Below are 15,406 nucleotides of genomic sequence, written 5' to 3'. Positions count from 1 at the left end.
GACATGTGTACCTGCAGTTTCAAAGTAATTACTGATGGCATTTATTTATACGAATATTTTAGGACAATTATTCATATACAGACATTTGATCATTACAATGCTAATAAATACAGCAGTTAAAAGCTTGTCCATTTTATACTCTCTGCTGCTATGTGTCTAGGTACATTTAATACCATTCTGCCTACACTGAAATCTGACACTTGCAGTGTTTTTTCATTTTTGTTACCAGTCCCTTTTGTTGGAGAAAAAGTAGCACACCACAACTAAGCACTCCTTTACCATCTTGCAACCTCTGTATACTACAGTTTCATTCATTTTATAAATTCATACAAAAATTTGATACAAGACAGTTGCAGTTTTCTTCACTTATTCCAACATGTTTCTTTGTTGCTTCAGCCTCTTAAATTTGCATTTTTTAAGAGTCCAACTAATAGGAAAGTTGCCTGCTAAACTGACATGATGGATGGATAGAATTAGAACTCTTGCACTGAAGAATAGAACGGTCACGTTGTAGTGATAGATTTACTACCTCTGCTAGGTATGAAGGAAATCTCTTCTTCCCACTCCTCCTGGAAAACCAAATGCTGCTCTTCTTACATATGTATTTTTTTTTTATTATTATTATTTCAGCTAAATAGTAGAGAGTGTAAAAAAATTCTAACGAGTAGTGAACGAGTAGGGGGCTGAAGCCAAAGTGACATTATTTTCCATAGTTTTCTGGACAGGATACTGTATGTAATGCTGTAACCAGCAACATGGCCAATGAGTAAGGAATACTTTAACTTTACTAAATCAGAATTAGATGTAGGGGCTGGAGGGCAACATGGTGCACAGTTGTGTAAAACATGTCTGGCAGTAAACCAAGTCTGGGGTGCCAACCTAGATGATCCAGCAGGACAGAAGTCATGGCAAGCAGGTAAAAAATAAGATTTACTTTAAATATTTGCTCTGTTACCTTTAAGACGTATCTGGATGAGATGGGAAAGTGTAGCTATTAAATAAATAAACAAGCTTGAAGGACTGAATGATCTTTTCTTATTTGTCCAATTTCTTATTTTCTTATGACCCCAAACCACCCCTCAAACTCCATCCTTGTTGTAGCACCCTCTAAGTCCTAAACACAAGGACCACAGTCCCAGAAGGTAGATTCACTGAGCCAGTTACTGGGGATCTTCCTCCCACTGCCCGATAACTTCCTTGCTTAACATCTCCATAGTTTTATTGCTCCTTTGGCTTCACAAAACTGCTACTAAACAGCAGACACGTGAGCCTATTTATGAAGAAGTATAACAAAAGATCACAAAAACAATAGTCAAAGTCAAAGCCAAAAAAAACAGAAATATTAAAAAAATAGAGAAATAACATTGAGTACATCTTCATTTACCATTTTAATATATCAAAAATACAATTAAATTAAAAAATTGTATTCCATTTTTCTACACATTTTACTTGTCACATTTCTTAATATGTCCAATTATATTAAAGAATATTAAACACAGACAAACTGCATTTAAAAGCAAGCAGTAAAACAACAATATTCCAAAATTACAATCACCACATTTCATTAAACATTAAATTTGCTTTAAATTAACAATTACTTTGATACATAGATCTCAAATTATAATTAAGTAGTGATCTTCCTATGAGAGCTGGAAGAAGAAGCCATGTAAGGGATCCTGTAGTAACTATAATGTCTTTCCTGGTGTGGGACATTATAAAAATTGAAAAAAGGTGGTTAGGATTCTGTAATCCCCAGTACAATGGTAAATGTTTCAACTTATTTAAAGTTTATAACTTAAATACAATGGAACACAAATTCACTTTTTCTTCTAGGAGGCAGGCACTCTTTAACGTAGACTCAGGTGTCACTTCTTCTGTACAGTAGCATATAGGCAGTTTCTCTGCTAAAACAGAAAGCAAGCAATACTGTCACAACTGTGCATAACTCAGTTAAACATGGGAACATGAAACACAGAGTAAAATAAAAGCTTCAAGTGGCATATTCATTGACAAAACCATTCATATAAATATTCAGACCCTAATTTAGTACTTGCAGAAGCCTCTTTGGAAGCAATCACAGCTTTGAGTCTACTTTTCCATACCTGGATTTGGGATATTTTTATCCAATTCTTCTTGGCAGATACTCGAAAGCTCTATTAAATTTGGAGGAGAGCATCTATAAACTACCATGTCCAGGTCTCTCCATAGATGTTCTATGGGGTGTACATCTGGGCTTTAACTGAGCCACTCAAGGACAGTCAGTGACTTAGCCCCAAGTCACTAACATAGTGTTGGCTGTATGTTTAGGGTCATGCTAAAAGTTGATCCGTGGCCCCAGTGTGAGGTTGCATGTACCATTGACAAGCATCCCCATAGAATGATCCTGTCATCACTTTGCTTCATCATAATAATAGCATTAGGCAGGTGATGAGTTGTTTGTGGTCCTCAACAGCCATAGTATTTGGAGTAAAATTTTTGTCTCCTCAAACCAAAGAATCTTTTATCTTGTGCCCTCAAAGTCCTTTAAATACCATTTGGCATTCCAAGCGGACTTTCATATGCCTTTTACCGCAGAGTGCTTTTAAGATGGTCATCCTTCTGACAAGTTCACCCATCTCAGCAAAGAATGTTTGAAGCTCTGTTAGAGTGACCACTGGGTTCTTGTTCATCTTACTGACCAACACTCTTCTTTCCTAGTTACCCAATTTGGCTGGACAGGCAGCTTTAAGAAGAGTCCTGGTGATTCAAAATGTCTTCCATTTCACAATTATTGAGGCTTCTGTGCTCCTGGGAACACTCAAAACTTTCAAAATAGTTTTATAGCCCTACTCTGATTTATGCCTCACACAAGTTTATCGTGGAGATCTACAGAGAGTTCCTTGGACTTCATGGTTGTATTTTTGTCCTAAAACATATTGTCAATTGTGGGACCTTACACACACAGGTATGTGACTTTCTAAATGATGACCAAGCAATTCATTTTATTGCAGATGGACTCCAATTAACTTCTAGACACATTTCAAGGATAATTAAAACAAACATGATGTGCCTAATCACAAGTTGAAGTGCCACAATAAAGACAGACTTCAGTTTTTTATTTTTAAAAAATTTGCAAACCTTTCTGAAAACATGTTTCCACTGTATTATTATGGGTTATTGAGAGCAGATTGATGGGCATACATGGCAAATGAATCCATTTAACATGAAATCTTAAACACAATAAAAGTGTGCAGAATGTGAAATGGTCTAATGGTTACTTTCTGAATCCATTGTACCTGAGGTTCAAACATTAGTTTGAATTTTCTGTTTTGTGATTTTAAAGAATGGTGATATAAGTGATACAGAAATATGAATATTGGTGATTTCCCATTAATGGAAATTTTTCAGTGCAAGGGACTGAATACAAAATCTGCAGGAATGGAACTTACACTGATCAACCACAACATTTAAACCACCAACCTAATATTCTGTAGGTCTACCTCGTGCCATCAAACAGCTCTGACCCATCAAGGCATGGACCCCACAAGACCTCTGAAGGTGTCCTGTGGTATATACAGTGGAACATCGGTTCACAAATGTCTCGGTACACGTACAAATTGGTTTACGACCAAAACGTTCGCCAAACTTTTTCCTCGGTTCATGACCACAGACTCGGTATACGAACAAGCCAGTTTCCCTTTCGGTTTGTGCGCGCTGATGGTTTCTGCACGTGTTGCATTGTTCTTGGTCAGACGTGCGTGCTTGCATGTGCGTGTGTGCTTTCGCTGTGAACTCTTTGTGCTCTTTTTCATTTCCCTTCCAGTTCGTATGTGCCGATTACTGTATTTAAGGACGTGTTCAGCCTCTCCCTGTTCATTGTTCTCAGTCAGACGTGCGTGCTTTATCTGTGAACTCTTTGTGCTCTACAGTATTTCATGTGCTTTTGCAGTTAACCATGGCTTCTAAGCAAGTGAAGAGTGGTGAGAAGAAAGTTTTGCAGAAAATTGAAATTGAAGTAAAGAAAGAAATTATTGAAAAGTATGAGCGTGGCGTTCGTGTTACTGATCTTGCCGCCGAGTACAAGAAGTCAACATCTACGATTTCGACTATTCTAAAGCAGAAAGAATCTATTAAAGCAGCTGATGTTGCAAAAGGAGTCACAGCGTTAATCAGGCAGAGGCCTCAAGTGCTGGAAGAGGTGGAAAAACTGTTTCTAGTGTGGCTGAACGAGAAGCAACTTGCAGGAGATAGCATAAGCGAGAAAGCCAGGAAGATTCATGGTGATTTGCTACAAAACTATCCTTCTACGAGTGGCGAAAGTGAGGAATTTAAAGCCAGTAGAAGATGGTTTGAAAAGTTTCGCAAGAGAAGTGGCATTCATAGTGTGGTAAGGCATGGAGAGGCTGCTAGTTCCGACGCTGAAGCTGCAAAAGAATTAGTGAAAAATTTCACAAAATTAGTGGAGTCCCGCACCAAGTCTTCAACTGCGACAAGACCGGATTGTTCTCCACCCAGTTCCTCCTCACTTCATGCCAGAACTCGACTCATGCAAGGTTAGTTTTCTTGGTGGTTTATGGTTAGTTTTTGTATTACGGATTTTTCAAATGTTCATTTTTCGGTTCGTAGCGTGAATTGTTGCAATGTTACTTTTCTCTTTTTTCAAATGTTCATTTTTTTCCCTGTGCTTAAAACATTAAAAAAAAGTGTTTACAGTGAGTGGTTCGTAGCGTGATTTGTTGCAATGTTACTTTTCTTGGTGATTTATTAAATTACAGATTTTTAAATGTTCCTTTTTTTCCCTGTGCTTAAAACTCATTTAAAAAAAAAAAAGTGTTTACAGCGATCGGGTCGTAAGGCTATTAGCGTGAACTCCTGCAATGTTAATTTCTTAGTTGCTTATGGTTGGCTTTTAAATAAAGTTCGGATTTGTTCAAATGTCCCTTTTTTTCCCCCTGTGCTTAAAACTCATTAAAAAAAAGTGTTTACAGCGATCGGGTCGTAAGGCTATTAGTATGAACTCTTGCAATGTTAGTTTTCTCAGTTGTTCAAGGTTTTCTCAGTGTTATTCAATGTTTTTATATTTAGTTTACTATTATGATGTGCATTCTATGGTGTAATTAACTGTGTGCTTAAAAATCTTTAAACAAAATATATTTACATACAGTTCATACGGTCTGGAACGGATTAATTGTATTTACATACAATCCTATGGGAGAAATTGCTTCGGTTCATGACCAAATCAGTTTACGACCAGAGTTTTGGAACGAATTATGGTCGTGAACCGAGGTTCCACTGTATCATCAAGATATACAGTATGCAGCAGATCCTTTAAGTCCTCAAAGTTGAGAGTTGGGGCCTCCATGAACTGGAGTTGCTTTTATCAGCACATTCTACAGTTGCTCGACTGGACTGAGATCTGGAGAGTATGGAGGACCAAGCCAATGCCTTGAACTCTTTGCCATGTTCCTCAAACCATTCCTGAACATTTTTTGCAGTTTGGTAGAGCACATTGTCCTGCTGAAAGAGGCCACTGCCACCAGGGAATACCATTGCCATGAAGTGGTCTACATTGTCTGCAACAATCTTTAGACAGGTGATACGTGTAACATCCACATGAATGCCAGGACCTGAGGTTTCTCTTCAGATCACTGCTCAGAGCATTACATTACCTCCTTTGGCATGCCTTCTTTCCATATTGCATCATGCTGCTATCTCTTCCCCAGAAAAATGACACACATACACCTGGTCATCCACGTGATCAAAAAGATAACATGATTCATCAAACTGGGCCATCTCCTTCCATTGCTCCATGGTCCCATTGTGACACTTAATTGCCCATTATAGGCACTTTTGGCAATGGACAAGGGTCAGAATGGGCACTCTACCCAGTCTGTGGGTAAGCAGCCCCATACACAGCAAGTCACAATGCATTGTGTGTTCTGACACCTTCTTCTCTTGGCCAGCATTATGTTTTTCAGCAATTTGTGCTATAGTAGCTTTTTTGTGGAAGGACCAGCCAGGCTAGCCTTTGCTTCCCATGCACAACAATGAGTGTTGGGCACCCATGACCCTATCGCTCTTTCACTGGTGGTTCTTCCTTGAATCATATTTGGAATGTACTAATCACTGCATATTGGGTACACCCCACAAGACCTGCTGTTTTGGAGGTTCTCTAACCACATCATCTAGCCATCACAATTTGACCGTTCACTTGCTTCTCAATATATTCATCCCACCTCTTGACAGATACCACTGTAATTAGATAATCAATGTTATTCACTTCATCTGTCAGTGGTTTGAATGTTGTGGCTTATCAGTGTATGTGTAAAATGAGATCTGATCATATATGCCACTTACTTTGACTATATTGTGGTAGGCATCTGAACAATAGCTTTAATATTAATGAGTTCATTCCAAAGCCTGTGCCAATATTTACCCAGTGTCTCAGAGTCGGGAAACAGTCCTAAGTGCTGAAAAACCTCAAAATGATGCAAATTTGGTCCTACTCTTAAATCGGCACGCACATCCTGAGAAAGGTGGAATGTTTTAGAAACACTGGATAACAATGAATTCATAAAAACATGTCGATTTTACAGAGAAAGAATAATATTCGTATCACATTACATCATTGCTATATCTCCGCATCTCCATCATTTTTTGGCTAAAGGAAAATGCAGCTTTGCAATAGCGATGATTTGGGCATGTCACAACCAACCATTCCTCAAATTTTGAACCAAATTGTATGAATGCCCTTACAACAGTGAGGTAATACACAGATTTATACATTTACCCACAACTCCACATGAGTTAATATTAAAGCAGGCTGCATTCATGCAAATTGGCACACACATATAGATCATTGTCCCAAGTATGGATGAGCTCGCATTTGTGAATTGCAATCGATATCACAGTATCAACACACTGGTTGTTATGGGTGCAAACTGTATTGTAGTAGCCAGCATAATACTGGGTGATTGATAGCGAAATGTCAGAGAGGTACACTGAGCTCTGCATTCCATGAACATCTGGAACATTTGTGTTACATTTTACAAGCCTAGAAAGGTTCGAGAAGGCAGGCAGATACTCTTGGGCTTTGGATAAACTGACCTTCACAATAGATAAGGAGGATCATGGAGAGGGACATGGCATGTTGTTCAACACTTGAAGAAAATTGGGAGAACAGGAAGAGTGAAAATGACATATAGAATTGGCCATTCAGTAACTGTTACTTTACGAGGCTCTTAATGTGTCTATATTAACTAAAAGGTGATTCTTCTGAAAGTATGGCTGTGGACCATTCATTGTTAAACAATCATTCAGAATATCAGGCTTTACTCTTACTGAGGTAGGACAAATTCTTTCCCTAGTCAGACTTAAAGTGCAATTCCTAGGAGCAATTCTGAGACACTTGATAAATGCAGCACTGGTTTATCACATTATCAAAGGTTATAACTTATAGAAGATATTTTTCTGACTTACAATGCATAACATGATTTAGGTGAACAGCCAGAAGTCTTTGCCACTTCATTCCAGGGAACCTATATGAGAAAAAAATGTAAACTCAATTTTTTTGGCAGTTCTTCTTTGACACTATCAATACTGCATATGCAACATGTTTCCCAGCTGCAAAGACATAAAAATATTTAATATTTAACTCTTAACAGAACAATGGTGCTTATTTCTAATTATTTACCAAGTTACTAAAAAAATGTGGTGCACAAATGTATAACTATGTCCATCACTTAATTTTCTGGCTTACTGGAAATACATTAAACTCTAATTCTTGGCTTGTTGGCTGGAGGGAAATTTTTTAAACTGTCACATTCTGAAGATCCAAAGTAGATGGCATATGAGTGAGTGGACATTCAAAACAGGAGACAACAGTGGTCTGAACGTCCATGCAGAGTGATAAATCAGCATCCATAGCCATTTGTATCATTGTCTGTGGTGACATGAGTGGTTCTACCTGTACAGAACAGTCTATTTTTCAGAATCTATTGACATTTGTGCAAGAATAAACTGGAACAATTTAAGTATCTGAAATATTGTTTGCTTTCAAAGTAAGTTACAATGAGTGGTGGTACTGAACAATGTGAACTGAGAGCATCAGCTTGGAACTTCTATAAGAACTACTTTTAGTCTGAGCACTTGCAGTTCTAGAGTTATATGTTACTTGTGAAACACCCAGACCTACAGTCCTATGGCAAATTATTACCAAACAATTTTTAAATTTCCAGAACATATCAGGTCATAAGCTTTCAATTAAGACCAAGATTAATTTCATAGTCCTTTGATTGTCACCGTAGATTTCTGTCTATGGACATTCTTGTATTATATATCCCAGACTTTGTCTTACATGCCTATGAGCCATCGTTTTTGTTTGCTGCTCAGTTACTCTGTATTCAAGATTACTTATTGCATATGGCACAGTGCCTTGTGTTATTATTGTTTCTTGCTCTTCGTTACTTCATCACCATCTGCCATTTGCTCAGCACTCAGAGAAGAAGCTTTCTTCCATTGTGGTGGTTATCACTTGGTTTTGCAGTCACTTCACCGTAATCACACAACCACAGGTCACTTTGTTCCTTTTATGTATGTTTAATAAAGTTCAATGATAAATAAAAACAATAATAACACTAATGAATTCTGAACATGGGGCCATGGTTTTATTACAATAAAGTTTTCACTTGGTTGCATTGACCTAAAACGTTTTGAATTTTCAGAAAATATCAGGCTATATTCAGGATTACTGCTTACTTGACTATGTGCTTCAGCATCTTGTATTATTCTTTTTAATTCTTCATAATTTAACTGCTTTCTGTGATGTGCTTGACACTCAGAAGATTTTGCTGCTGTTCTTTTTCTTTCTTCTATTAAGGTGGGTATCACTTGGTTTCTTTTTCACTTTGCTGTAAACACTTGACCACAGGTCATGGCCAACAGGTTGCCAATACCTAAAATGTTTTTGCATTTACAGAACATATTAGGTCATAAGCTTTCAATTAAAGACCAACATCAAGGTTCTAACTCCAGTAGTTGAGTGACAGATGGACTGACCTTAGCATTTTAGATATATACATGCCTAATTACTTTGTCAAAAAAACCTAATATTTAACTTTCAATATTTAAGAATATAATGTATAAAATAATGTTCATGTTAAGGTGTAATAGTTGTGAACACTTCTACCTCACGGACTTGTCATCTAGGGTTTGATTTTCATATCTAGTCATTTTCTACATGAAGTCTGCACATTCCCACCATATCAAGATGAATTAGGGGCATAATATCATTCTCAAATGTGTGTGTATGAGTGGGACCTGTGATGGACTGACAGTCTGTCCACGATTGGATCGTACCTTGTGCCTACTGCTGCTAGGACAAGCTTTGCCACTCCTAATATCAATCAATTGAATCAACTAAATTTGAGAATGTTATATCATTATGTTTTCAGACTGCTCTTGCTCAATGTTAAAAAGTTTAAATTTGAGCATTCAACACAAAAAGACCAGATGAAATTATAAATAATACCACTGTTAACTGTACAATAAACAACACTTACTTTACTAACAAAAAATATGTAAATGTGCACCAAACAGTTTAGAGTTGCTATCAAATATTTCTATTTTTAATGCATTACAGTTGAATAACAGATTTCTCTCTGTAAACAGCATGCCAAGTTTGAAAGTGTGGACTACATCCTGTATGGAAGCCTGCAATAGGTGGTCACAGGATCTTAATTGGCATATTGATTGCTTGGATCTAATTAGATGCTGGTGAAGCAGAAGAATTAAGTCATCAGTACTCAGTGGCATAAGTAGAACTTGATGGTCCCTAGTCAAAAAATTAAATGTGAAATTAAATCGATTCCAAATAAAAAATGACCACCATCAATGAGATACCTCATGCATATAAGCTGCATTAAAAGTCATTGGTCCTTATTAAGTGTTACTGTATGTAATTGTGGGAATGATCACATCATTAACCTTTTCATTCCGATGTCAAGTAGGCAAGTATGTTAATAATAAATAAAGCCTTGCGAAAGAACAACCATGCAGTCACAGTGGGTTCCAAGCCCCGTGGACACTGGTGCAACTGCCCTGTCCGCACTACCTATAGTTACGCCAATGTCAGTAGTGCATTACCTTTAGACAGTTAGCCTAGTCGCACTGTATGTCTTTCAGAATGCCCCCTCTATGAGTGTAAATCACTAACTATTTAGAGTATGTATGTCCATCAGCCTTATGTAAGTGTTTCACGTTTTAAAGTTAGCATTACATTGAGAGAGTAATAATGTCATTAATATCATTAGAGCTTCTTGCTGTGTTGCAGCTTGGGTTTAGTCTCTGCTGTGTGTTTATTTTCCTTTTAATTATTTTTGAAGTATTCTTCATGTTTTGTATATTTTCTGATTTCACTGTTATGTTTATTCATTGCTCATTATTTACATATCGTCACACACATGTGCATGGGGAACAGCTTGAAGACTTGGGAGACGGTAATTCTCCTCCAAGACAGAAGGTGGAACTGTGTACTAATGACCTCTCTTCTTCTCCTTCTGCAGAAAGAATGATTGACATCATCCCCTCTGACGTCACCTTCGGAGATTGTCCACCTGGACCCACCTCTTACCCCCAGAGAGCCTTAAATATAGAAGAGCTGCTATCCGGAGAACTCAACCTTAGACAGAAGTAGGGACAACTCGTTTTAGCATCATAAAAACACATTTTCTTAAAGTGTAACTATTGAGTATTATACCAGGTTGGCCACACGGTGCCCCAAAACTCTATCCTTGTCCTGAGGTTGCTTTTACAGTATTATATCTTTAAATGTTCCTTCATCCCTTGTGTTTTGTCAGTGGAACACCAAAAGGTGGGGCTACCCTGAAATCACTACTGCTAAGACCACCTCCAGCCTTTATAGTGAGGTGATGGTCTCAGCAGCAGTTCATTGAGGTTGTTAGAGATTTTGTGAGTATTGTTTTTCTTTATTTTTGCCGGTTTTGGCTTTTGTTTCTGTTACTGGATTTTGCTTATTGGATTTTGTCTCAGATTTGTTTGTCCTAGACTATCTTTTTAGGCATATCATTTCACTCATGGTTTTGTCTTTTTGATATTTTTGCTCTTTTGATTTATGTTTTCAATGAATTCTCAATTTATATAGATTTATGTTGGAATGTGTCTCCACTAGCCAGAGATTTTTACAATAGGGCTCTCTATCGGGGCATTCTCATTTAGTTTGGGAAATTTATGACATTTGTGAACTTTAAAACCCAATTCCTCATTTTGGGTCAAAGTATTTCAGTCTGCCTGTAATGTCTGGGGTGTGACCGCGTGGGGTGAGGCAAGTTGGTGTAGGTCATGGAATGCTTTGTGGGACTTTCTAGATGCCAACTATTCACTATGTTTCTGTTGCTTCTCTACAACAAAACAAATAACTTTTTGCTTTTCCTGGCTTTTTTTAACCAAGCACATATGATTTAAGTGATGCAGACATTAAGAACAACAGCACTGTACTGTAGTAACAAGTGCAGTGCTTTATGAATCCACTGTCCTGAGTTTAAATCTTGTACCTAGTTATAGTTTAAGTGGGGTCTGCTTTGCTCTCCCTGCTTCTGTGCAGGTTTTCTTTCATATAATCTGTTCTTTTGTTTCATATCCCAAAAGGTGTTCTGGCCAAGTGGCCCTGGTCATCTAGACTGTGGCTTATCTTCTGTGTAACACTGTCGGGATATAGTATTAACCATTGCAGGGTTGATTTGGATGTGTGTTTCAGATCATTATCCTGCTGGAAGATTCAATGACGACCCAGTTTTTGATTTAAAATCTCCTGATATTTCATGGAATCCATGATGCCATGTACCCTAACAATTTTTCCAGGGCCTCTGGAGGAAAAACTGCCCCATAACATCACAGAACCTCAACCATATTGTTAGGACAAGGTTCTTTTCATTATAGCCTACTTTCTTTTTACACCAAACCCACTTTGTGTGTTTATTGCCAAAAAGTTCAATTTTTGCTTCATCAGACCATAGAACACATTTCCAGTCAAAGTTGTAGTAAAGTTTTACAAACTCTAGTTGCTTATGTTTATGGATAACTGACAGAAAAGGCTTCCTTTTGGCATACCTTCCAAATAATCTGTTGGCATGGAGATGCTGTCTGATAGTGGTTCTGGAGACTTGATAACCCCATGATGTTACTTTTTCTTCCACCAGTGATGACCACTTTTTATTATTGCCTGTAATAATGCCATTATCAGGCAAGTAGCTATTTTTTTTATAACCATTCCCTGAGTTATGAAGGGTAACACATTTCTCCCTCATTTGGATTGAGTGTTCTTTATTCTTTGTCATGATGATGGTTGGCTAAGGAAATTTGGTTCTTTGTCTCCTCGCATTTGTATCCCAGTTAATCAGGAAGTCAATGATTTCAGCTGGAAAGTTCCTATACACTCCAATCAACTTAACAGTGTCAAATTTTAATGGGAAACATGCTTCATTTACATTGTTTCACATTCATTCCCAAGGGTGCCAACAATTGTAGCACATGTGTTTTTGTTAAAAATATTAATTTGTTGATGAGGGATTTGTTTTTCTTTGAATGAACTTGTTTCAATTAAAAGTCAGATGTTTCTCATTTTTTTCAGTTCCAGATGGCGGTTCTTCAGCAAGAGTGATTTTTTTTCTAACCGTTCTTGCTAATTTTTACAAAGGGTGCCAATAATAGTGGAGGGCACTGTTTCCAAGAAAACCAATAAGAGTGCTGAGGTATGTAATTAGTTAAACTATTAATGAAAAGTTTGAAGTAAACATATCATATACAGTATGCACAGTATTTATAAAGTATGTAATAATGTAGATTACTATCAGATGGAATATTTGAGCTCAAATGACACCAACACCGACCAACCAATGCTTCATACTTGGTTGACTGGTCATAGGAAAGCATAAAAAAATAAGCAAAGATCAAAATGGTGGTTATACCAAACTGTTTAACCTTATACAACCCAACTCAATACAGACAATAGATTTATGACATTTAAACTGTGGCAGCCTCTTCAGCTAGAATGTACCCCTGTCATCATAAAGTCGGCAGGGATGGAACCCTAAAATATACCTGAAATTTTTTTAATTGTGTTCAGAACTTTAGTTCAGAAAACTTTATTCGATCTTCCAGCCAGTAACTGAAATGTAAAAATACTGCAGGAATCGAATGACATGTTGGGAAATATCACAAACGCTGAAATGCTTTAAAGCATCAGTGAATGCAAGCTAGAAAGTTTGACAGTAATGGGCAGTAAAGCGACAATAAACACATGCACAATGTAATGCATTTTGAGTTTGGGAGTGAGGGGTAGTTTTTTTTTTTGCCCTGCTGCTATGTTGCCCAATTTTCAGTATGCGTGTTTCATACAGATTAAAAGAAAAGAATATTCAAGGACAGATCCATCAGGAGACAAATCCACAAAGTTAGGTAGGTAAGCATTGTGAATGTCATGTTAGTCCCGGCCAAGTTGGAGGGACTGGGGGTGTCTGCCTCCCAAAGTAAGATTCTCTCCCCATACACACTGTGTAAGCATCTCACTGGTGGGACACACAAAGGTACTGTATATGTACAGGGCAGGCTGCAGTCCCATGGTTCAGCCCTGTTGGGGTTGTTTGGGTACCACCAGAGGGAGCTGTGAGGGTCTATTTTATCCTATTTAAAGGAGTTCCATTGTACAATGCTGTGGCACTGAAACTGCTCCTGGGTCTGACGTAAAAGAAGTAAAGTTTCCTGCAGTCAGAGTTGGGAAGAGTGTGGATGAGGCTTCAAGAGAGGTACGGAAGGAAGAAAGAGATTTACTGTTGTGTTGCACTACTGCAGAACAGAATTTGGAGAAAGGTGAAGGTATTGAAAAAAGAGGGTCTTGTGTTTGAACCCAGGACTGTGTTATGTAGATATGACTGGGTTTATGGAGTTGCTACAGTCCCTGCTGGTCACAGCTTGTACACACACAGCCACATACACACACACACACACACACACACAAATAAAACCTGAGTGCTGAAGACAACATTATCAGTAATTTAAAAATTAAAGAAAATCACTTTTGGATGTTAAGTAGTCAAAGCCCTTCAAAAAGACGAATCAGTCCTGTTCTAGAGAACGACATGGGGGTTGGTTAAAACATTTTGGTTAAAATACACAACAACAAAATCTCAGAAAAGGAGGTAAAAGTACAGTTGTGTTAGAATATCACTTTTAAACTGAGAAAACTGTCTACCTTATATACAGAAGAGTCGTTAGCACAATACCAGGCATTATCCAGTTTTATATAAGCAATGTAGTGCCCACATATGGGAGATCCAGAGTGCACTATTACAGCATATAAGCCATACTTGCAGTTCTCCTAAAGAAAAACAAATATTACAGATCAAATAGATGTTTTAATATTTTAAGGCACACATTGTAGATTTGGAAAATATACTGGAATCATTTCTTGTCAAGCTGCACATAAATTTGTACAATTTTTTTTTATAAAAAAAACTAAAAGTTATGCCCATATTATGACAAAAGAAGGCTCTCTAGAGAATGAAATCATGCTAGGAAAATTGAAAAGTAAAAGACAAAGGGAAAGAGAAGGAGAGATGGATACCATTATCAAAGATGCTGAAATGCAAATCCGCTGACACAGAAACTTGCTGAGCTATTGTCCATTGAGCCACCAAGATTCTGAAACCATTAAATGAATAAAAAAGCAAATGACAAAACAGAATTAATTGCAAAAGACAATATTTCTAATTTCATAATCTCTAATGATAATCGACCAATTCTGTCAGTAATTCAGTAAATAACAGTACAAATGCCACATGGGCTGGACGGACCTCCCGGCCAGGAAAGGAAGCAGACCCGGAAGGAAGAGATGGATGGACAGCCCCTATAAAAGTAGAGAGATCACTATGGAACTGTTATTCCCTCAGCACGCTAGATGGCAGCAGTCCCAGATATCCACACCCAGCAGGGCATGCCGGGAAATGTAGTCTGGCAGGGCAGCCCTGCTGGGGTCACGGGGGTGCCGCAAGAGGGCGTTCCAGGGAAACAAGCTCTCTACTCTAATAATGGACTTCCATGTGACCTGGAAGTACTTCCATCGGGCAATTGCCCTGGCACCGGAAGTACTCCCAGGTCTGTAATAAAAGGGACCGCACTCCCTTATTCAGGCGAGTTGGAGCTGGGTGGTAGAGGGGCAACACTCGACTGGAGGAAGGCAGTGAGGTGGTGAGAGAGAGTATATTGTGGAGAGAGTGAAAGACAAGTGTTTTGTGCTTTGTGTAAATACTTTTTTGGAGGTATTTAAAATTAAACCTTCATTTATTTTGATAAAGTACTTTGCTTTTGTGATGTGTAGAGGTTTGGGCAGGTTGATGCCTAGGTGTCCATCACA

The 15,406-nt window shown here is 37.9% G+C and overlaps 1 protein-coding gene across 3 annotated transcripts in view; it reads right to left on the bottom strand.

Moving 5' to 3' along the window:
• Positions 1-1,369: 1,369 nt before the first annotated feature.
• Positions 1,370-15,406, bottom strand: part of usp18 (ubiquitin specific peptidase 18) — a 52,390-nt gene continuing 38,353 nt past the window's right edge. Inside the window, exons 9-11 of one of the 3 annotated variants that reach the window (XM_028805632.1) lie at positions 14,246-14,371; positions 7,459-7,517; positions 1,370-1,904 (exon numbers count right to left, since the gene is read on the bottom strand). In XM_028805632.1, the coding sequence (XP_028661465.1) occupies positions 1,859-1,904; positions 7,459-7,517; positions 14,246-14,371 (231 nt within the window). In that variant the 3' untranslated portion in view covers positions 1,370-1,858. Of the gene's footprint in view, positions 1,905-7,458; positions 7,518-14,243; positions 14,372-14,617; positions 14,695-15,406 lie in introns of those variants that run through there. The other 2 variants (XM_028805640.1, XM_051929589.1) reach the window with 2 other exon arrangements.

This window comes from Erpetoichthys calabaricus, chromosome 1 (genome assembly GCF_900747795.2).
Source record: "Erpetoichthys calabaricus chromosome 1, fErpCal1.3, whole genome shotgun sequence".
NCBI lineage: Eukaryota > Metazoa > Chordata > Cladistia > Polypteriformes > Polypteridae > Erpetoichthys > Erpetoichthys calabaricus.
The sequence above is the reverse complement of the archived record's forward strand: the minus strand, read 5'-3'. Positions and strand labels throughout refer to the sequence as shown.